We start from the raw sequence: 25,076 nt of genomic DNA, 5'->3' as shown, positions 1-25,076 counted from the left end.
TAACAGAAAACAAGTGTCCTAACTGGGGTGTTTACTGAAGTACAGCTTGTCCCAAGCCCTGATCAGCAAGGCACAGCCTAGGGAATCCCAGGGGCTACAGGAGAAGAACACGAACACTGAACCAGCTGAGCATGTCTCCCAGCTGCCTGCCATATTGATTAACATGCAGGGTGGCAGCTGGTGCCTTAAGGAGCACACAGAAAGATCCCACTCTATTCCAGTGAGAGCTGAGAAGGAAGATGGCAACTCTCTCTCTCTCTTGCTTTGGTCACAAGAGAGGAGCTCTTGCTGTCATTAGGTAACTGCAGTGACACCTTTCCTCTTCCACATTTCAGACCACAACCAAATACAACCTTCTTACTGCATCTCTGGACCATTTGATGGCAGCCCTGAACCAGGGATAATCTACTCTCAACAAAGGCATTCAAGAAGCCCCTGGACTATTCTGTGACCATAACACAAGATACCATGGGATCCTGTCATGAATGAACCCCTGAAACCTCTGAATGTAACACATATTATTATTTTTCTTTGAAAGCTAATTCTGATCTTTTCTAAAGCAAACCAAACAAGCAAACCATGATCACCAAACAAAATCAAATCAAATACTCATCAAATAAAAAAAAAATACTGTTGTACTTTATTCACTTAGAGACATAACCAGTTATCTAGTAAGTTCTTCTCACAACCTAAGATTTTAATTCCTGTCCCATCTCAAGTTATTTTGCTAACTCCAATTCTAGGAAAAGAAAACCCCTTCTAAAGAATAAATCCCTTCTCCTTCTAAAGAATATATCCTTTTTGCAAACTAAAACCTGCATATATTAACTACAGTTTACCTTGCAGAAGAGGATTCAAATCCTTTAACATTTTCTAAAAGTAGGTATTTTGGAAGCTTCTGAAGTCTACAAGGGAAAAAAAAAGCAAATCAGTGCAACAAGACATAAAGCACATTATATTCATCCACAGATCTGGTTAGCTAGCAGAAAGATCAAAGTATTTCCACATCATGCTAGCTGTTAAAGTTTAGCATCCTTTAAAATCAACTGAATTAAAAATGTGGACTGCTGGTAAAAATCACAAACCCCACCTATGTTTGGATGAACAGCTGCACCCCCTTGTACTCCATGCATGTACTTTTGAAAATCTTTATTACTCTTCATTTCCTAAAGCACAGTAATTTTATTAAACAGATTCAGTGTATAACAGGAAATATAACTGTTGGGGGAAAACCAATTGCTACTTAGCCATAAAACTGTTGTTTTCAATTGCTTGTACCTGAAATCAATGTCAAAATGTCACACAAACCTTAATGATAACACATCAGAACCAGTATTCATTTAACTGATTTAAGAAACACGATATATTTAGAGTTCAAACTGCAGATATTCTCATTTTTCTAAACTCGACTTTTTTATTTTGATGGGGTGAAGGAGGTGTCTCAGCTTCAGCAGGATCAGTGCAAAGGTCTGGAAATAGGCACATTCCAAAACCAGCATATTAAATCTCTGGAGAAATGAGCATGCCCAAACTGTGCCAGGGACTCTTCCAGCAATTTAGAAGCATAGATGATTCAGATTCAAGTCTCTGGGAACATTCTGTAGCACTGATTAATTCTCTAATAAGGCTAATGTAGACACACAATGTCTGTCACACACTGGGATCTCAGAACATAAAGAAGTAGAATATTAATGTCCCCAGACAGCAGCTTCATGCTTATTGAAGTTAGTGACTTTGGACTTCCACTGGAACAAATCACAGCAGAATTTGTTTCAGCACATTTTTAGTTACCACCAATTAAAAATATCATATGAATTAAAAGAACCAATGCATCTCACAAGAAACTATGCCAAACTTAAAAATACTAAAGATAATAGTGAAAAACTAATACTAAGGTGAGAAAAGCAGCATCAGCCAAATTCCTTGCAGAGGAATGGAGAATATATCTGCTGATATGTATGTCTACCCACACTCTTCATCACCGACTACTATGAAACTTCTTTTACATCAATGAATCCAGAGCACAGCCTGAAATGCAAGCACTCATAGGGGATGGACAGATCACAAGGCAAGCAATCACTGTACAAAAAGGAAGTGTTAAGTATTTGATAGGTATTAACATTAAAAATGTTTCTGTAAAAGCAGCACTTTGGTGTTTTAGCACTGGATTTTGCCAGGTTATGGCTTGGACACAATAAACAGATAGTATCTGGACCATTTGGGTTGGACTTTGCTGGCTGAGTGCTCCAAGGATTGCCCACATCTTTCCAGATCTTGAAATTGTCCTTTCCATTATCTCTAATATTTGTCATCCCAGGCTACCTCTCAGTCTCATTTCAGCAATATTTCATTATAAAACACTGAACAAAGATAAGTACATCCAAGGTATGAGAAATTATTTTACACTTTTCATAAACTGCATGCATACCATAGCAATTTAGAATGTAAAGGGATAATTTCTACATTAAGAATTTCCTTTTTTGAGGCTGAAGTACTCCATACTCAGTGTCTCACAAATGTATCATATTCAAAAAACATGTAAGTGCTATCTTAGTAAAACACAAATCCACTGGAATTGAGAAACTCTACAGAAGCCATCATGTTGAACCTCCTAGTGACTACTTAGAGCGGGTGCTGTTTCAAGAACCCTCCCCAGGGAGATAAGGGACATTAGCAGTGTCTCCTGGGGTGTTGAGATAAAAGTGAGACAGCCAAGCCCAGATCCTTTGCATAGTCATGATAAAAATATAGGCCCTGGAGTGTCTAAAGCTTTGGTTTTGAGAAGGAAAAGCTGCTGCTGTTTATCCAGCTATGTCCACACCATCTGGGAAGCAGTACTTCCATATTAAAGCACTATAATGTCCAAAAGCAGCCAGCCTCTTAACCATATTTCAGTTTAATGGAAAGGAATCCCCAGGTCACGATGCCCTTAAGGATATGGAAGATACTATTATTCTGACAAATTATTAACTTACTCAGTATCTGCCTGGTTTCATTTTCATTTTAACAGATCAGTTTGAAACCTGTGTTACATTTCTTGTTCCACAAAAGACATCCTTTGCAACTTCTAAACAACCCACATTCTCTCCCTAATTTTGTGTCTCTGACAGAAGAAGGGGAGTAGTAATACCCATTCTTTTTTACCTAGGAATTGTCTAACTTACTGGGCTACAGAATCTGTGTTTTGTTCTGTGTTGTCTGCCACAGATTTCTTATGTAGTATAGCCTGCCAAGCCACTCAGCCCTTCTGTGTCATTGCTCTCTCTCTGCTCGTGACAAGGGCAAAGACACAGTTCCATTCAATGTTGTTGGCTGCATAAAGTTTCCAGAACAAGGATGAACACTCTTTTCTCCCAGTGCTAACAGCAGTTTGAAAGAAAGGCTTTTTGGTACTGGCTTCCTTCTGTGTTGAAAGCATTCATAAAAAAAAAAAGGAAAAAAAAAAAGAAAAAAAGAGACACTAAACATTCATCTGTCCTTCTCCAACCCTGACAGCAAGATGAACTAATGGAGGAATATATAGGTAACAGCTGTCCTAGTCTCCAGGTGAAGCAAGACTGCCAATAAAACAAATAATTATGGCTGTTTCATTAGGAACTGAGGTCTGACCAGGCAAAAAATGACAGATGAATTCAAGGACACTGTCCAGACAATGCAGTGCTATTCAAATTCTTTAGTATTACTACTCCAAACAAGAGATTGTACTACAAACCAAAAATACACAATCTGCCCTAAGATACCCAGAAGCAGCACCAAAAAGAACAGAGACTTTAAGAAAGAAATGGTTGCAAAGGTGCATTGCATTGTACAGTCAATAGCACACTTAAACCAATTTTCAAATGGTACCTCTTCAAAAGATGACTATATGTTGAATCTAAGCTTTTGTAACCCAATATTTTAAAAACCTTTCATGTTTCCATGAGACCAATAGACAAACTACTATATTACCTACTCCCGTTTCTATGTGAAATCAATGCAAATTTGATGTTGAACTGAAAAGAACTCTTTCTTTTCATTTATTGTGTAGGCACAGTTTAAACAGACATGCAATGAAAAGGAAACCAGACAATGAAAGCATATACAGCAACAACGAAGTGATTACAGCATTAGTAAAATACAAGTATATGTAAGATACATATGACCATGTGAGAAGAAACACAGAATACAACACAGCACCAACAGTATCCCTGTAAAACATTACAGATATCTTGTCTCACTGAAATATAGAAGACCTAGTTACAACAAAGCCTATTTACAAAAGGGGCTTTACCATGGAGGTAGAAGTTCATTTATACCTTGGGAGAATGTCAAGGATATAGAGAAAGCTCCTGGTCCGTGGGTCAGACACGTCACCTTGCAGGCCAATTCTAAGAAAGAATAAAGAAACGCCGGTGCATTACTCACTGACATTTGAGTTACATTTTTCTACAGAATGCAGACACTTGGCTTTGAGTTTTGAAAGGGAATTCTGCAAAGGCATCACATACAGACAGGAGGAGCTGCTCACAGAGGCAGTGTCCTGAGAGATGCTCTAAGGAATGAAAGTCTGCCCCTGGAATCCATCAGCTCACAGCAAAGTTAAAATTGAAGCATTCAGTAATGAAATCCACTCCTCAGTCTGCAAAGGCTTTAGCATTCTGGTCTTGTCCAGCAAAGCCTTTGAACATACTTGGCTCTGAATGAACAAAAAACCCCCACTGGGTTTCTGGGAATACCCTGCTACTTTGCACTGAATATATTAAATTATTTCGATGAATTAAAGCCTCATTGTTCACCATTTAGCAGGATGGAGCCCCACATGAATAACTTTGGAAGCAATTTTGTAACACTAAACTGGAAAGATTATGTAGGTTACAAAAATGATAATGATTCCAGGCCTGTGTTTCCCTAGCTTATACTTGTATTAGCTCATAAAAAAAGAATCAAAGCTCTGTAGAAGAGCTTTAACATGTATCTAAATTAATCAATCAGTCATACACAGATTTTTCTTTTCATTATATTATAAAGAAAAAAAATCTGAAATGTTTCCTATATAAATCATAGGTTTGCACTTATTCATTTGTACGGATCAGCACCACTTTACAGGGATTTCTTTTCAGTCTTAGAACATTCAGTAAGATACACTTTCTTATACAATCATTATTATCACCATCAACAGATTTTTTTCATGAAGCTACTATTTTGCATGAGTGCAGTTACTAGAATCTTATCCCACTGGTCACTGCTGTCAAATGATATGAATTACAAATTAATCTGACAAATAACATCTCAGTAAATTCAGTCCTTAATCAGCAAGATATTTCTCTTTATCATCCACAAAATCATTTCAAAGCCATTATCCTTCTGGTCTTGGCTAAAATAGAATTATTCTTCAGAATAAATTGTGTGCATTTGCAATTTTCAAAGTACAAATAAAATCAGATTATACTCTTAAATTTCAGGCAGAACTGAGAAATTCCAATCCTCCTTCTGGGCTTGGCCCAGGAAAATATTAGATTGAAATCTAAAAGGAAAGGCAGGACTCCTAAACACTAAGTTTCACTAGTAGAGGAACAATACAGTTCACAAAATTGGTGCTGTAAGAAGCTTACTTAACTTAAACTGAATTAATATATACATATGCAAGAAATGTGATCAACAATTAAGATGCAAATTGTTGCATTTCTTTCACCTCAGTAAACACCATGGTGAACAGAGCTACAAAATATTTGCTTAAGAAGAGAAAGATCACAGATCACACACACAGTGTCACTATGTCTTGATAACATTTCTCCTTTGACCATATACAGTATAAAGGTGCAATATACAGCAATTAACTGCATTTTTTTCCCAAGTGTGCTGTACCTACCTTGTAAAAGGCTGACAGGGAGGACTCATCAAAATCATATCAAAAGATAATCTGTCAAATTCTTTCAGTGTTATTCCCTGAAAACAGAAAAAAATAGAAGAATGTTGAGTGCTGTGGATTGTATGAAATTCCCAAGTCATCTTTCAGATCAAACGAGCCCTCTTACTTCCAGTATGTTTCATTTAGCAAAAACCTACCTAATCTCTCATTTGACCTAGTAATTTCAAAATCTTTCCTACCTTGGCAAACCACAAAACATAAATATCCATTCACTGCTCTTCATATGAAGCAAAACACTAATAAGGTTAGCATCTATACATAATCTTGAGGTTTTTAGCTGCTCATTCTTTGAGGTGTGCAGTGGTTCTTTCAGCAGATACTCACCTGTTATTTCTCCTGAAAATAAAGTATCATTACTCAGATATTAAATCTCTGTACATCAAAACCAGTGTTCACATACTCAAAATATGTGTAAAAACATCTGAGAAGAAAAGTAGCTCAAGTGTAAATATGATCATTTTTATGCAACCAAACTATGGGGTTTAGCTCTTAGGGGCTCACTGGCAATGCACCTTATAAAGTTTATTTCATTGTTTTTCCCCTATACAAATTAGTCAAAGATATTGTATGGCAGAAATTCTCTACAAAGACAATCCTGCTTAGAAAGGAAAGAATTAGGTCTGTGGTAGGAATTAATTACGCAGGTAGAAATTCCTCTAAACTAAGTTTTTACCAACACTAGAAGATCAACACATAAAGGGCCAGGAGGAAAGAAGGACAATGATCAAGTAACTATGACTTGGACAAAGAAATCACTCCTTACATATTCTGAGGGATACCTATGCAGCAAATGTAATGTAGCTACCCTCAGAAAACAAGACAAAAGCTGCTGGTTTTTTCCATTATATTTGAAGAAGGTGTCACTGACTCTAATAATCTGCTCTTGTCTACTATAAAATGATACAGGCAAAGATTAATTTTCTTTTTCCATTATAAAGCTATCACTTAGCCAGTTATTATTGAGTGCTGAATAAGCATTTAACCTTTAGCCACCTATTTAACTCTTACTTAAGCTGGTGTCTTAAAACAGAAACAGTATCTATTACTGTCATGTTGTAAAACCATAAAAGATTAAGAAGTATACAATAATTTCTAACTCAATCCAAGCAAAACTCCATGCCTAGCTTGCCTCTCATCTATTAAAACAGACAACTTTAATCCAATTTTACTTAATTATTTTCCAAATAATTTGGCAAGTGACAGAATTCCTAAGACATTTTATCTGTTGAGCCCATTAAAAAAGATTCAAGAGTGTTCAGTTCAATAGATTTTGTTGTATTTCTCTGAGCCCAACTATAACTTCAAAACAAAGGCATGCCCCCAAGTAATTTAATTACATTTTTTCAAACTACATGAAAATATTTTTTTAATCTAAAAATATATTTTTTGACATTCTTTTACTGATGGTAAGCATTCCCCTTGTCATTTATATAACCTTTCTTCATGCAGAAGGCAAGACTTTCTAGAAAAGCCTGCAGTATGAAATCCCTCTTACTTCAACAAGCAAACAGCACAAGCCATCAAAGTTATTGTACAACTGCTTTATTCATAATAACATAAATATTTCTGTTTCTCTTGTTACTAATAAAGACAATGAAAGCAACTCACATCCTACAAATGCCAGACTACAGTAAAAAGCACATTAATTACTCACCTCAATAGTCTTTGCCCATAACGGGGTGCTGGGAAAGTTGTGCTTATAAACATCATTGGCAAGAGTGTTCACATCAACAGCAGCTACAACTTCTGCATATGTGCAGGTTTCTAAAATTAAAAAAAAAATAATTTGAAAACTCTAGCATCTCTTTACTACTCTTAGAAAAATGTATTTGCTCAGCTGTGTTACAGCATCGCTAAAATACAAAAGGCAAATTACACAATCAAATTCTGCTGTGTTGTCTTTGAAACTTTGTACAAAAAGTATACTGTTTTTCTAATCATATGGGCAATACTTCCCTTCTTTATACATCCAAAAATGGAAGCTAAAGTAGACAAAAAAATTCCAAACAGGGTGCACCTCTGCAACATTTCCACCTCTGTGCAGGTCTCTGTGGCAGCAAGTTCCTGGCTACAGGAATCCTAAGTCAATCCTGCCAAGCCCCACTGCCACTGCCTTATCCTCTGACAACTTACAAGAAATAAGTGAGTTGTTTTAGAGGTGTACTACTTCTCATTACGAAAAAACAGCACCAATATATTTGATATATGTCTACTCTTCCAATAAAAATTTAAGCTGTCTGAAAAACGTTTGCGCTTACATTTCAGTAAAGCCTTAGGCCTCAAACTCATCAGCTGCCTCCTTTGAGTTAAAGGTCCCAAAATACCAAACTTGGCAGCTTCTCCTCTCTTGGACAGAGGTGTTATTGAAGAGAGGACAGTGTAACAAACTCAGAGCTAAAACCCTGAAATAAAAATATACTAAAAAGGAATGTAAATAAACAACTGTTCATTTATAAAGAGAGTAATAGGTTCTACAGAAGCTAAAGAGATAAAAAGAGCAATGTTTACTCCATTGCTCATCATGGCACACTATTTGTTATTACTAAACACAATACCTTCACTGAGGGTTTTTATCCAAGAAGACGGGCTGTGGTCACTGTCACAGCTGCAGGCAGAGAAGTGACCCAACCTCCTGATACCCAAGATCAGTATCAACCACCAGGATATTTACATTATGGTCAGCATTACAAAGCCTCAGCTGAAACACAGGCAACTTTAAAAAAGCTTTTGTAAACCAAAAGAAACAAGGCAAATAGCCACATGCCTTTGAATAATCTCACAATATGCTCAAGTAACACATTAACAAATGACCTTATGAGACACTGCATGAATTACTGCTAGTCAGCTAATTATTTACAGTTTGAGAGGATGAAAGCCCAACTGGGATGATCCCAGTGGATTTCATTTTGAATAATGCAGTTACCATCCACCTACTATCTTTCAGGTTTTCAAGGCTGTCTTAGCCAAAACTAAGATGAAAGAGAAATCTGGGTATTGAAAAGATTGTAGCAGACATTTTAACAAGGACCAGGCCAGTCCTTCCAGGTTTGATGCAATCAAGGGCAAAAAGATAAGGTTTTTCACAAGATAAATACTTACAGACCATTAAGGGTCAGCATAGAAATCACTGTTTGCCATTACTGTCTTGACCTTTTGACCACAAGTTGTAACTGAGATCTCAATACAGGTGTATCCACAGGGACAATAGCATGACTACACCTGAGATTACAGAACAGGTAAGTTAACACTGACACCTAGCGTGAAAAGAAAGCTGGATAAATATCTCAACTTAAAAACGTGCTCAAGAACCAACACTTCCATCTTCCTAAAACAAAGCTGCAGCATCTAAGGAACAGGAGCAAACTTCCAATACTGTTAAAGAGATCACTTTTCTCACTCACTCCTTCAGTTCTTAAAACACATTGCCCTAACAAGCTAACTCTTACTGTGTTTTCCAGGTACTGCAGAAGAAAAATAAAATTAACAAAATCAAGACCCTCAAATTATTATCTAAATTAATACATAGTTTTAAAAGGGCAATAGGGAAGGCAAGCTGGGTGCTTTCTCCCACAACTCATGATTCAGGCACTTGTTTTTTTACTGCCATCCATTCAGTATCTCTCTGCATACCTACAAGAAAAACTAGCAACTGAGGACTTCACAGGCCCAAAAGCCTGGAGATTTGGAAGAGAGCTCACAGCTAACAGTAACCTATTGAATCCCCTTGCAATACAATGTTTTGTCTAAAGCAGAGATGTAAACCAGCGTGCAAAAAGGACAGGAACTTTTCCTGAAGTACTCCACCTGAGATCGCCTCTTCCTATTTCAAAGACCTGGTAACTTTTTCAAAGCTGCTCCTCCATTTCATTTCAAAGTTGCAGCTCACTTGGGAATTCCTGTTAGAGAACAGACTCCCTCTAAAAGCTGATTAAGCATATTTGTGTGGAAATGCCCTGGAAACGCATGAAGGAGCTCGAGCAGACAAGCAGCTCTCACACATCCAACCTAACAAAGAAAAGCTTGTCTAAATTTCAAACAATGTGAAAATGCAACATTTTTAAAGAACTTCTCCTGAAAGTTAAATAACTTTATGTCAAACTGTGATATTCTGCTTTTCTATAGCAATTACATTTACTACTTGAAAATTACTATAAGGAATGCATCATAAAAAAGCCTGAAAGCAGAATCTAAGAAAAACAGAATCAAGACTGTGTTTAACTATCCCCACTGACAAAAGGCACAAAACTAACTCAGGAATTGCTGACTTGGTGGGATGCTAAATCAACTCCCCAAAATACATAGCAAAGCTTCAATACAGAAACAGACACAGCTCTGGAGAATTTTTTATCCCCCTCAAATAAGTACATCCAATCTTCAAAACACAGATATTTAAGAGAATTATGACAATGCAGGAAACAGCATAATTTTATTCAGACTAAAGAAAAATAATACACATTTCCTAAGTGAAACTAACTGGCTGCTGGAATACATGATTTGCAGGATTCCTCAACATCAGTTTTTGAACTGACACTTTTCATTTCTGAGCAAGATGACATGGTTCAAATGGAAGCTACAGATATGGCGAGGAAGTTACTGAGGGAGGTGTTATGACTTATTTTTAGGCAGACTAGATTGTAATATTTTCTCTTGGCTGTAAGCAGGTGAAATTTGCATCATCCTATTAGTAATGTACTGATTTCACACTTAAAGCTGCAAACCTCTTGGACCCAGACAGTAGAAACTCTTTGACTGTTACTTAAACTGCCTAAAGAGGCAGCAATCAAACTTTGGGTCCCTGTTCTCTCCTTTATTGAACATACAATGCTTACAACCCCTTTCAGGTATGGAGTTGTCATTTTTGAGGAAAATTTTAAGGATTCCAATTTTAAGGATTGGAAGGAGATGCATTCGAAACAAAGAAAGACAGGATGTGTGCATTAGCTTCTGATTTGAAACAGTAAACTCAAAGAGCGTCACCTTCAAATGCCAGAAATACAATTTCTGACATTACAATATCTGTCCTTTTCCTCTTTAGAATTGATTCCTTTGTCATGTGTTTCTGCAGACCTTAAAATTAACATAGATCTGTTTATATTTATTACTGTACTTTTACAATAGAGTTATCAATGTCAACAGAACACATGAAATACACTGTGTTACAGCAAGGGCAGTTTGGTGGATTTCAGTATATTGGAAAATAGGAGCCAGAAGAATTATCTTTTCTGACAGGTATATGGAAACAGATGGAAAAGGGAAGATTAGTCACAACTTTTGTCAGTCCTGTTTCCTTTTAAAACAGAGAGCAAAGACTTAATTTCTAAGTGTCAGCTCTTGGCTGAAATGATTAGGCTGAACTGTCCATGGCTACAGTGAACACAACCATCAGCAAACTTGATACTGGCTTCCTGCAGGATACCTAGCAACTCCTTTCACTGCTCTATTTGTAAAGGATTTAATCATGTTAAGCCTTACATTATGGCACATCTGGTACCATCCCATGCTACAAAGAGCTATATTTTGAAGAAGCATTAAATTGAGTTTAGGTGTAAAAACTCACTCAAATCAGCAGTATTTTTGTTTTGCATTGTGCTGAATGTCAAAGCCAGCTTTGTCTCCTTTGCCTTTCCTGGTGGGATAGCTTTGCCCAGTGTAAATACACACACCAGTTTACTGTGCTGTGCAATTCACAGAGCCAATCAAATAAAGTGAACGGACAATGCATGACAGAGAACAAGAGACAAAAGTTGTTACTCTGCAAATTGAAATATAACAATTGCAGAGGAAAAATATCACCAACTTCATCACTGCAAATTTATGGTATTTTTTAGAATATGTCCTTTAGTGTTTCGTGCAAGAGGACTTTTTTCAGGGACCTGGCAGATTAAAAACACTTTTGGCAGAGACATGGAACCCAGTTTTCATGGGAAAACTGCCTAAATTAATAAGCCAGTTTAGGTTTGTTTTGGTTGGGAAGGAGGAAGAGCAGGCTGTTTGTTTCATGGAAAGTTGCTAAGGAAATGAATATGTAGCCATAGACTTTCTAAAAATAAAACACTATTTTTCACTGCAGAAACTCTGCACTTTATAAAGAACAAATTCACTCACTCACACACACAAAAATTATCATAGATTTAGACATATTTGACTGAAACATCAAACTTTATAAATCCCAAAAGGCTTGGGTTACAGAGTGGGAAGAAGAAAGAAATACCCTTTCATCCCTTAGCTGTCTCAATCTTTCAAGAGTGTGAATATGAAGAGACTCCCTGATTTCTGACTTTAACTAAGCTCAACTTTACCATCTTTTGATGGTATCTTTATCAAAAGATATATATCAAAAGGTCTTTGGTGTTAAAATATTATTCTAAAGCATTCAAAATCTAAAACCAGAAATTCTACATGTGCTGATATATCTACAGCTAAAGTACCAACACAGAGCTAGACAATCCCCAGGATTCTTCTTTTTCAGCTTTAGACTGAAACCTAAATTCAGAAACAGCCTTCTCTGAATTGTCAAAAAGAATGTGATTCAGCTATGAAACTAGGTACTCCAAATTTCTATGTACTCTTTACAGAGAAACACAAGAGACTATACACTTCCATCAATACGTGAAAATGAAATTATTTTTTCCTGTAGGCAAAGACAATCTCAAAACCAATTGCATTCTATTTGGTACCAAATGCATTCTGCATTAATGACAGCTGCCAAAACAACAACCATCTTCACTCTGCAAGCTATCCTATAACAAAGTTTTTGAAAGATCACAGCCAAGAAGGGAATCAAGATACAAAAGTCAGCATCAGATTTCCGGAGAAATACCTATTTGCCAATTGAAACACTGGCAATTTCACAGAAAAGCTGGACCAGCTGAGTTAACCATAATTGACCCATTACCTGGCCAGGAACTAGCCTGCAAGAATTGCAGAATCACTTTTGTAGAAAAAGGCTTTCCCAGGATGCTGCCACTGAAATACCACATGCTCCCTCTGTTTTCTACATCTTCCTACTATTTTTCTTGGCTTATAGATTCACTAGAAACCATACTAAGATAACATGTTATTATACATAATCCTCATCTGTTGTGCATCTGGCATATGGAAGCACTGGAACAATGGAGGCCTTTCTTTCAAACTTCACATTTATATGGAAAAAAACCCCACAACCCTTCTAATATTTCTATACACAATTTAAAAGAAGATGCTGAACAATCTGCCACTGGCTAAATGGAGGATAGGATCAGACAGCATGGTTTCATGTACACATATAGGCCAAAAACTTATAAGAAACACATTATTAAAGTACTTACAGGGGAACATTCACTTCTTTTCTGTTTTATTTGCATGTAAAAGCAAACACTTCAATGCCCCTTGACTTTGTTCCTTCATAAACTGTGTAAGAAAACTGAATCCAGATGTCCAAAGGACATTAAAAACCAGCAGAAATTATCAAATGCCCAAGTATATCTCTGCTCCCAAATGAAATCCAATTCATCAAAAACAGTTTTATATAATAACCTGTTATTAAATACTTAGTGCAAATTTTGTAGGACATCTTTTAATCAAATTGCCTGTTACTTTTAGCAAGACTCTAAACAAGATTTTCATCTAGAAGTGAATGGTTTGGACCTTTCCTGAGACAACACAATGCTTATGGGCTGAACTCCCAAATGCTTCCCAGAAACATTAGCACCCAAACTGAAAAATACTATACCAACTGCAATGCAAATAGCTTTGTGTCTATCCACTTTGCAAATTTCAATTGGTACCTGACCATTTTGAACTAGGTAGGGTCATTTACACAAATAATAAACTAAATGTCCTTACTTACAGTCCCTTTATCTGCTTTGGCTGATACCACTACAGAAAAATCTCAGTCTCACTGTTAATACCTACTGAAATTTCTTCAGTCAAATGCCAACCCATAGGAACAGAAATTACACCAAAGACTGACACTGAATCAGTTGTGTTCAGCAAGCTCAGAAACAGTAAACATGGAAGTAAATTCACCTTTTCAGGAAATAATACAAGGGGTTTGGTTAAGTCCTTCAGTCTCCAAACTACACCATTAGGTGACATGATTTCAAGGCTTCTTATTTGTAGTAACTATCCACTGGGGCATCACTAATTCTGTGTATCTTTTGGATAAAAGTTTACAGTCTTCTGATAATCTAATGAGGCATTCCCAACATTCCCACCCTTTAAGTATTTACTGAGTTGCAAGTGATGTTTTCACAGTGGAAACTCACAGGACATCACATCTAGCATGATAATTTACTAAACATTGCAGCACACTACTGAACTGCCCCAAGACATCCATTATTATGGCAAGAACACAGCTAGGTAATTCAGTAAAGAGCGAAGGAAGCATGGTGTAGGCTAACTTCCAGGAACCAGTCCACTTTCTTTGGAAATATGGAAATTGTCTACAATACAACATGGGTAGCTTGCCATCACTTCAGGAATCTGGTTACCAGAAAAGCAGCATATTACCATTAGTGTGTATACTACACACAAGGCATAAAACTCTATTTTTACTCTACAAAAACTCCAAAATGTGCAGTTCCAGACAAAGCTATACTTGCCTCTTAATATTCTAAGAATGTCTCTGCAAATAAGGAAAATACATCCTCAAAACAAGTGGTTAGGAACCATGTAGGAACCCATTTTGTTGTGTATTTGTAAATAATAAATACATTAAAATATATGTTATACATTTAAATTCATAAATAAAGCACTTAGACACATTCTAGCAAAAACAGGATAGTAGGAAAAATGCCACTCTGACAACTCTGAGTGTGTTTTAGGTAAATAAATGATGCTAAACAGATTTCACACTGTAAGCATAGTCTTAATATTTCATAGCTCCCTGGAAAAGTAGCAAGCTAAGGCAAGTTTCCACCTGATGTTTTTATGACTGCTCTCTGCTAATGCCCCTGAAGACTGAAAGATGTGAAGGATTGTAGTTACAGTTAAAATTATTATGGTGATTATCATAAGTTATACTAATGTGTGTTGAAACATGGATTCAAAGTAATAAGGTCCAGAGTACTTTACAACAGAAATCAATAGCCCAAACTCAATTTTTGATTTGGGGAAGCCAATTCACAGAGAGTCAACAGGACCTGCTGAAGGTCACCCAGGCTGTGCCTCAACCATTCAGCAAATTGAGCTCCAGGGTTCCTTGTGCCTCATCAAAAACTCACCTGGGAACATGGGCTGGTGTGAACCCTCTGTACCAGCTCAAATTCCACATTTAATTTTCATGTTTATGAAACGTTACACCAGCCTCAGATGGTCAGGCTTGCTTATATCGGAACATGGCTCAGCTGCTCACCTAACTATGGGCTAGGAAGCCAAGTCCACGTGGATGCCAGTGGGAAACCCTGGCTCGTGGTTATCATCCTGGGCATCCCAGTGATCCCCATCCCCTCTGCAGCACGGGTGCCTCTGTATTACACACAGCACATAACAACAAACACAAAATCACGGCCTCTCCAGAAGCGGCTGCCTGGGCCCAACACGGAACAGAGATCCCTAATTTCTGTCCCAACGTGCTCCTGGTGCCACACGCCGTGCTGGCCAAGGAGCTGTGGGAGAAAAGGGGCCACCTTCGCCCGCCCCATCGAGAAGAGGGGCACCCTGCATTGCCCGCCCTGGAGAAGACGGAGCCCCCGAGGGCGGGGTGTCCCGGGCGGGGCGGGCAGCACGGAGCCCCGCGGGACGCGCCGGTACCTCTGAGGGCCTGGTGCATGCCCCCGATGCCGCTGTACAGCTCCAGCACCCGCAGCGCCGCCATGCTCGGCCCGCCGGCCCGCCCGGCGCCTCCCCGAGCGCCGCCCGCCCGTTCCGCCGCTCTTTCGTTCCCCCCCGCCTCCGCCGCCCCGGAGCGGCGGCGGCGGCTTGGCCTTGGTGGTTGCTCGGGGAACCACGGGCGGGATCGGCCCCGCAGGACGAGGCCGCTCCCTGCTCAGCCGGCCCTGCCGCCCGCTGAGGTGTCCGTGGGGCGGCTCCGCCACCTGCGCCCTCCTGGCAGTGAGGGGGAGGGAGAGGGACCCGCTGCCCGCCATGACCCCCTTGGGGGTCGGTCAGGCCAAGCCAGTGCGGGCGGCTCAGGGACAGAGTGGCAGTGCGGGGTGGCAGCGGAGCTGCTCCTCGTGAGGGCGGATATGTGTGCGGGGCTGCTCCTTATGAGGGGGGACATGTGTGCGGGGCTGCTCCTCATGAGGGGGGACATGTGTGCGGGGCTGCTCCTCATGAGGGGGATATGTGTGCGGGGCTGCTCCTCATGAGGGGGGACATGTGTGCGGGGCTGCTCCTCATGAGGGGGGACATGTGTGCGGGGCTGCTCCTCATGAGGGCGGACGTGTGCGGGGCTGCTCCTCATGAGGGCAGACGTGTGCGGGCCCGTTTTCGAGAAGCCCTTTCAAAGGCCACACAGGAAAGAGGGACATAACTGATGAAACTGCTCTTATTCGCCCCAACGCTTCTTGCTAAACTGAGAAGGAAACGACTACTCAATGACACTGTTGCCCCATAAAGTATCCGGTTTTTTAAAGAAATAGTTTATATGCATATATATATATATGTATGTGTGTGTGGTGTGTGCACACGCATATGTATATATATACTTATATATATATACATGTGTATATAAGTATATATATATAATACAAGCATATATATATAATACTTATATGTATAAGTATTATATATACATACTCTGGTTTATATATATACACACATGCGTGTGGTGTGTGCACACACATATGTGTGTATATATATATATATATATATATAAACCAGAGTAAATACGTCACAGACTGTTACATGGGTTACCCACCACAGTCAAGCAGACATTCACCTACGCCTCAGTTTGCAGATTCAGATTGTAAAGTGAAGATGAAACATTAAAAAAAAATTTTAAAATCACCCAAACCAAACCCGAACATGTTTCTCAACTAGTTTCTTGATTTAATTATATTGTTGTAAGAAACCTGTCAAAAACAAGGTGGGTTTAAGGAGTAGTTCTTTTTGCCTTACTAGCTGCCTCATACAGCATGTCATAGTAGCTCCCACCTCTTGACTGAAAGTGGGGGAAGAATTTTTAGCTGAAACTGGAGGGCAAAAAGAGGTAAATGTGCTGCCTTTCAATGCATTCCTTCAAAATACAGGATGCATGACCTGGGGAAAACAGTGGAATTAGAAACAAAATTTCAAAGTAAAAATATCAGGCCTTGCCAGTTTTTTCAAAGCAGTGCTGTCATTCACCTGTCATTCATTTGCGGATCTTCATTATCAGAGTCTGGGGCTGCTGCTTTATTTGTCAGCCATGGAAGGTGACTAAAACAAGAAGTCCAAGTCTGTCACACAAAAGGAAGGGCAGCAGCTGAGACACCAGAAGAGAGCAGCAGGCATTGCAACCAGCTGCATGCAGGTTTCCTGCATTGGAGGTTGATGGAGAACTGAGAAAATGGAATTGCATGGTGCAACAAAACAAGAAATGTGCTTGCTCAAGAAAAGAGTCATGGGACAAAGATGCTGAAGGCCATGAAGAAAACTGATCAAGATGATGAAGATGGGTTACAAACAGCAAGGTTGCTATCAGCTAGGAAGGTACACTTCAGTAGAACCTCTTCAAAATATAGATGCAAGATGAAAATAAAAAAAAAAAAAAGCAACTTTTAGACTATTGAAATCAGTAAAGCTGACGAATGAGTTTGAGTTTCTTGTTTTACTATTCCCATAAGCTACAGATGACAGCAATGCCAGGTACTGTGATGAGTGAGAGCTGTAGTCAGGCAGAAACAGTTTGTGTATTTGATGCTGCCCAGTACCTGGAGTGATTAATACCAGACAGGAAGACAGGGCTGAGACCTGCTTTCCTTCTCCTTTCCCTGACTCCAAGGTATTTTTGCCATTCATACATAGGAAAAGTGGAGTCAGATGGAAAAAGCAGCGGAGATGTCTCTGCAGTGCTGGTTGGTGGCAGTAGAATATTCCCAGCTCAGGGGAAATCCTCCACCTACTTCCTCTTCCAGTGTAGTAAACTGGAGAATATGATCAACATGCCTCCACTCTGGCAACAAAGAAATTAATAAACTGGATTGGAATTTTATTGGCTTCCTCTTGTAAAGAATGGAAAACACCAAAACTTCCCTAGTGCTCATTTTTTAACAACTGGCACCAGTCACTTTTATAATTCTTTATAACTGTGTCTGCCCTAACCTGGTTCTCTTTATTAATTGACAGCTGCAGAAAAACAAAATGAAAACAGGGAATCTGGAAGCAGTTACTTGTAGTGTTCTTCACTTTAAAAATGTAAAGTCAACATAATAATAACCATACTTTCTGGATCCAAACTTAGATAATAGTATTTAAGGCATGCTGCTTGTTTCAGACAGGAGCAATGGCTCAGAAGTGCTGAGATCCATGGCCACTCATATCTTGCTTCTCAGAGGAAAACCCGGAATGATGGCAGAGAGAGGGTGAGCCCTGTGAAAGCAACTGTTCATACTTCACTCAGAAAATCTTGCTGACATGTGCTGTCATTGTCATGGGGTGAGCTAAATGTTGCTCAAAGTTTATCTTGTGACCCCAAAGCAGCCACATGTCTGCAAAATTTCCCAATTGGATCTCTGACTTACTGAAATTTGGGTATTGTGGCAGCTCCTTTTTACTCTTCTCCATGCATATAGGATGGATAGGATTCCTATAGAAGTCCATGAACATTAAATTTTATTAACAGAGGAGATTAATAGCAGAGTTGAAGTCCAAAGTCTAACTCTGGACTCTCCATTTTTTAGGACATAAGTATGGGCTCTTTCATGTATCATTTATGGATCCACAATGTAGTTGGCTTTAAATAACAAATGAAAGATTTTTCTAAAATGATGCTTATTTTTTCTAAATGGGCACATCTACAGAATTATGATAATGCATTGATGAAACAGCGATTTGCTTGACTCTAATATATTTATAGAAAAATATATTTTAAGAAAACTGATCTTTTAATGGTATTTTTAAAGCTATTGACATAAGCATGTGATATCAGCATTTTCACTGAGACAGCTTTGAAAACTCCTGCCTCCTACCAACTAGCATCATTCCCTCAATGCAGAAGTTTCTGGAGTTTGCCCACATCTCTGATGAGTGGTATGATACAGATAATCATGCCAGGTCTGAAATTGTTGCCTTGGTAATACAACAAATATGCAGTGAAACAGCTACATGTGGTTAGAGAACAAGAAACCACAACCACTGCAGTATTTTCTCTTCTTAAAATGCTTTAGAATTGTTAAAAACATTACAATTAGCAATGCTACACAAGAACATCACAGGAACACACCCCCTTTCTTAAGATTCTGCATTGTACTTGGCAACTGAAAAACAAAATTACAAAATATGACTGGACCATGTAATCCTGCCCTCAAAGTGAGATGAAAAGATTTTCACTGCTCTGTTTCTCTAATTCAAAAAATGCACACAAAACTCGATAAGCAGTTACATGTGAGTCTCCTCCCTGCCCTCCCCTTTGCAGCAGAGCAGAGCCAGCAGGGCCTCTGCTCATCCCCAGCTGTGACAGGAGGCTGCCAGTCTGCAGTGCCTGTCACTGGGCTGTGTCCAGGCCATGAATGTAACCCCTGGGTGATGAAAGGTAGTGGACTTGAAGCTGAGAAGTGTTTGTGAGCATTTTCTCTATATTAAAAAAATGGAGAGAGAATAGGGAAAACCTCCCTCTGCTCGTACACTGCATGTTTAAAAGTGCCTTCACAGTGATCAGCCAAAACTTCATACAAGCAAATATCAATGTTGATAGCTGAATAACAAAAAATGCTTCTTTTTTCCAAAGGTCCAATATAACCTACTAAACACCCAAGTGAGGATCAGGAAGAGTATGTGAACATCTCTGCTGATATTCTGGGTCAGAAATCACTGTGGCCAGGAAAGAATGTGAGGCATGTCTTACCCTTGCAATGCAACCAGTGAATTGAAAAAAATCCCTGAGAGCATATGGCATCAATTATTGCTTCCATAACCGTTGGCCCAGCAGGTTACTAATAAAACTGAAAACCTTTTGCAGTTTATCAAAGTCAATCTTTATCGGATGTTCTGTTTCAGAAGGGTATTTATCAGAGCTGATTTCTGCTGAAGTGCTGCTCAGTAAAACTAGCTGTCAGCCACAGAGGCGGTGCTTCCAGGAAGTGGCTGGGCTGTGCCAGTATGGCTAAGGAAGCCTATGATTTTCATTTATAATGCCATGCATCTGCAAGACTAGAAGAGAAAACCACATCAAACCAAGTTTGTCAGTCTCTCTCAATGCATTTTCTAAGAACTCTATACCAGGAAAATTTATGTAGCTGAAATTATTTGCAAGAGTGATCAGACACAAACATTTTTAACCTTTTGCTTTTCAAATATAATACTAGCTCGATTTCAGGATTTGATTTTCAGGTTTTGGGGCTAGGTATATACTCTGTAGGGAGTAAGGAATAAAAAGACATTGCTTCTCTAATTAAATCTTTACTTTTCTGGTTTAAATACATTTAAATCTAAATAAATCTGGCTTGTTTGTTACATTTGGCCTGCAGTGGTTACTCAGGCTGGATGAGAGGCATATGTTTACATTGTTATTGACTTTCTTGAACTTACACATTCCAGTGCTTGACAAAAAAAAAATTATATAAAAAACTATGTATTCACTGGATTGAACAAAACAGAGCTCTTTAAGGCCCCTGCAGTCAGGCGAAAGATTGCTGGTGCAATGAATGCATTTTGACTGAGACCTTTGAAGGGCAACAGCAGGCACAGAGCCAGGCATTTGTTAAGGGGGATCAGTTCAGGATGAGGTAATGGCGTGGGAGATCCCAGCTCCCTTGCAAGGGCAGGAGGAAATGATGTGGTGCCTGCTGCTCTTGCAAAGGGAGGGGAGGGGAGGTGGGGGAAAGAAAGGAAGTGCAGCCAGTGAGCCTGGATATGCCTCTTCACTTCTTGCTTAAGGCAAGAATTTTCACCTCCGGTATCCCCATATGATTTGCACATCTTATACTGTGCAAACTGAAAAAGACTTGTAGCTGTATGTCGGTGTTGGTCACACCTTCTGATCACAAGGCCATCTGGTACCACCTACAGCTTTTGTAGACTGCAGTTTTGTCTTTTAAAGAGTTCAGCCCCTGCCCAAACTGTTGGGTTTTTTCTTATTCAGTCCATGTGGTGAGTTTAATCTTGGACTACAAGTAGCATTATTTAGCACGGGAAATGAGATCTGGCATGGTGGTAGGATTTCAGCAGAAGGGTATTTTCTCCAGAGAGAAAGAAAACCTTTAATGCAGCCATAGCAGAGCTGTAACTGTGGACCTCCTGAGTGACCTTCAGATTAGATTAAACCAAAATTGTATACAGTGAGTACTGTAAGATCTGCCCAAGAAGCTGAGCACTTGGTGCCTAGGAAGCACAGAGATGTCTTCCACCCTGGTTCTGTTGCAGGCATTTGCAAATGAGTTACTTTAAAACTAATATGAAACTATTTGATATCAGTTATGGATTGCAATTGAAAAAGTTACCGTACTTAAGATATTCTCTTTCTAGCATGGAAATGTCTACAGATACCTGTAAAACACACCAATATAATATCTACCCAAAAGTCTCTTGGAAAATAGTCTATAATAAAACAAGAGAGTTGAAGAAGTTGTGAGATTTTGTAAGGATAAACTGAAATAAAGGAAAAATTGAAAAGTTATTGTGAAAGAAATCTAGGAAAAATGTAATAGTGTAATTTTTGGCTGCTTTTGGGGGCTGTTCCCCTTTCCTCTTTGCCTGAACTAAGAACAAAAGCTTTAGGTTTCTCTAAAGTTGAAACAAATGTTTTTTTAGAAAAAGGACTGTGACATTTAAATGTTATTTTTACCAAGACAGCTTGGAGATAGAAGCCCCCAAAAGCCTAGCCTAAAAGGACCAAGAAAGCCTAAAATAGTTATTTCTGAAGAAGAGAAATCTTCTTGCACAAGACATATGCCAGAACGGACTGGCAGTGTCAAAATTCAGCGGTGGGGAGTTGGGCTTACTAAAACTCCAGCAAATATGTTTCTCATAAATCAACAGAAAAATACAATGGGAGATTGTTGGAATTGTCCATTGGGAACCCTATATGTCAGATGTAGTCCCTGAAGATGATTATATCACAGTTCTGGTGCCACGTCAGATGTAGCACTCATCTCCAACAGTATAGGACACCGTTGTTCAAAACCTAACAATATTAAACTCAAGTAATTAATTAACCTAAACTGTGAATAGTTCACATTGTCATTGGCAGTCCAGGCTTCATGTATATTGTAGTACAATAGTATCGTGTCCTTCATCTGTGGGATAGCTCTCAAGATTCCTCTTGATATGACAGAAGTTGATTATTTTCAGAATACAACTGCAGGCCAGTGGCATTACCATATTCAGGGAAAACCATGCCTCTCCCTTTAAATATCCTGACATCTGACCCGTATGTTTTTTCATCCTGATGTGCTGGACTTACATGGTAGGCCTGGTAAATTCTGTCATGGAGTTTATAAAAATGCCTGATCCGTGTCAAATAAGCAGCTACAAACACTGGCAAAAGTCCGAGTTAGCAGAACTGAAACATCTACAAAGCTCCTGAATAGTTGTCAGTTCCTTTCTCCTGTGATCCTACACATACTCTCTTCTGCCTAGGATGTGTATTGGACCATATACAAGACCAAATTCCTAAGGAAAATTTTGGGTAGACAGTGAATTGTCTTTGTATTGGGACACTGTTCCATGTGAAAAGGTATGGACACCTCTACTCTTCCAGACATTTGCTCTCTTCCTTCTCCAGCCATATGCATCATCTCTTCTGTATTTAACTAATTTTCCACTCAATTCCTTATCGCCCGCAATATTTATGCATCTTAAATCGGGATCATCTTCCCTCCTTAATCCCAACTGGACAGAGTATATTTACGCTTGGAAATTAGGCATAGAGCTGGCATGCAAAAACAGAATGTCTATTTTGAAACTCAGTCTCCTCAGCTTTGGGGTGTGTGCAGCACCGCCTCTTCCATTTGAAAGGAGCCAATTAATCCCAGAACGGCTAACACAATGTATGCTCAGTTTATGAGTCTCATTGGAACCCAGGATTTGGCACAAGAACTTGGACTGAGGAATCCACTAAAAACTTGGCCTTCAAGGAGCGAGTACTGCTCTGCTTGTCCTGGGCATCTCAAAGGAAGAATGGAACAATCGCTGCACGCAATTAACGATTCCATTGCTGTGTCCTGCCTCTTCCTCAGAAAGATCATAATTTCCTGGTATATCATGGCAAGAAAACATTATGCTATTTATGCTTTGTGTAAGTGATGGAAGTGGGGGAGAGAAAAGAATGAAATCACTTCTCAGATTTAATTGTTTTTTGGCTATAGGAGCTCTTTAAGCAGTTTGAGTTGAAAAAACTTGGCCAAAAAGAAGTAGTAAGTGTTTAACTGTCAGGGTTCATTAATGGCATACAAGAATCACTTCTTTTAGATTTCCTCAAAGAGAGGATGGATGGATGGATGGATGGATGGATGGATGGATGGATGGATGGATGGATGGATGGATGGATGGATGACTCAACCTTGAAAAAGTTTGCAACTTCAAAATTTAAAACAGTGAACCAAGGCAGTGCTTCCCATTGTAATGTGACAAGTAACTGTTCATCCACGCTGTTGCCTTCTACCTGAACCAACAGTATGCTGCAGAAATTGCAACCTAGTGCTGAGCAAGGCCAAGATGGCCAGGTCAGCAGTGTGGCAAAGGACAGAAAAAAGCTACACTATGTATTTTGCACAGATTCTCCAGAAAACTTGAGCTGCCTAATTTTATCTGATATTTAAGTTAAATGGTCCTTACGACATGCCTATCATGATCCTTGAACAATTTCTTGGTCTTTGACAATATACAAATTTCATTAAACAAGGATGTGGAGACATAAAATTTCAAATTATCTGTTTTGGGGCACCCAAAATCAAGACTGAGAGATTTTGTGTATTCTAAAAATTTGTTCTGTCTAAAGAGTTGAGCATTGAGTCTTAAGCCATGCCAAGCCTTTTCTCAGTTTGGAAAATCTCATTCTATATGTCCCAGTCATTCCTGTACTGCTGCCATTCAGCAGTCAGTGCTATTGCTGTTAAATGAAGTGAGGCAGGGTGTCATTCTTAATTTTTTGGGATTTTTTATTTTTTAAGGAATAGATTATATAAATTGCTATACTTGTGATAGAGCTTAAAAACTTCTCCTCTGTTCCTAGAGCTGTGCATGGTGTTTGATACAACCTCAGGGCACAGGACTGTAGTGGCTTTGAAAATGAGCACCTGATTTGGTACAAAAATGTCCTATTTTGGTACAAAAAATTAGAAACCAAAGTAGAGAGACACCTCATGCACAACAATAATAATTCTTTGGAAATGTAAATCGTGTGACAGGGTGCCTTGACTCATGTTCAAATCACTTCCTTAATGATGAAAACCCTGCCAGTTTCATATAGTTCATATACATTAAAATAGAATACTTCAGACAGACTTGGTTAGTTTTGAGTATAGAACCTAGTCATTTACTTGGAAAAATCAGCTGCTAGTCATACCAATTTGATATGCTTTGCAATGCTGGCAATGACAATAGGCAACATAATTTTAAAAATAAATTTCATAAAAGAATTTGCCAGTTTCTTTATCAAGACAAAAATTAGTCAAGGAAGTTAGTCACAAGGGGAGAATTCAATGCTGGAACAGTTAGATGTTCTGCAGCCTGGTAATAATTCAGAAATCCAAATCAGCTTTTCCTAGTCAGAATGCAGGGAGATATATTATCAGAGTTCAGAAAAACCATCACTTCCCTGGATGCACTGGCCTGTCTTGGGGGTTCCTCCTTACACTTGGCTCTCAGCTAAAGGGAGAGACTTCTCCCAGCTGAAGATTACAGCCAGAATCCCTTTTTTATCTCAAACAGGGACCTTTCTGTTTTCAAAATTATAGCAGTCTGTGGTTTTTGGCCAGTGAAAGCCACAGCAGTCACTGAAGTGATAGGCCACAGCACTTACTCTGACTGAGCACTACAGAGTGTTCCTCTGGTTCAATTGTCTGTAGGGTGTTAAGGGGCTTTTATTTCCTCATGTTAAAATGTGTCC

At 39.0% G+C, this 25,076-nt stretch overlaps 1 protein-coding gene across 5 annotated transcripts in view; it reads right to left on the bottom strand.

Moving 5' to 3' along the window:
• TRDMT1 (tRNA aspartic acid methyltransferase 1) overlaps positions 1-25,076 on the bottom strand; it is a 40,569-nt gene that overhangs the window by 13,399 nt on the left and 2,094 nt on the right. For 3 of the 5 annotated variants that reach the window (XR_009419961.1, XM_059488178.1, XM_059488300.1), the window contains exons 1-5: positions 15,641-15,708; positions 7,563-7,672; positions 5,849-5,925; positions 4,296-4,367; positions 840-905 (exon numbers count right to left, since the gene is read on the bottom strand). Coding sequence is in view for 4 of the 5 variants with exons in the window: in XM_059488178.1 (XP_059344161.1) it covers positions 840-905; positions 4,296-4,367; positions 5,849-5,925; positions 7,563-7,672; positions 15,641-15,704 (389 nt within the window). In the remaining variant the exon portion in view is untranslated. Of the gene's footprint in view, positions 1-839; positions 906-4,295; positions 4,368-5,848; positions 5,926-7,562; positions 7,673-15,640; positions 15,709-25,076 lie in introns of those variants that run through there. The other 2 variants (XM_059488385.1, XM_059488468.1) reach the window with 2 other exon arrangements.

This window comes from Ammospiza nelsoni, chromosome 1, assembly GCF_027579445.1.
Source record: "Ammospiza nelsoni isolate bAmmNel1 chromosome 1, bAmmNel1.pri, whole genome shotgun sequence".
In the NCBI taxonomy this organism is placed as follows: domain Eukaryota; kingdom Metazoa; phylum Chordata; class Aves; order Passeriformes; family Passerellidae; genus Ammospiza; species Ammospiza nelsoni.
This window is presented reverse-complemented; position numbering and strand designations above follow the sequence as displayed.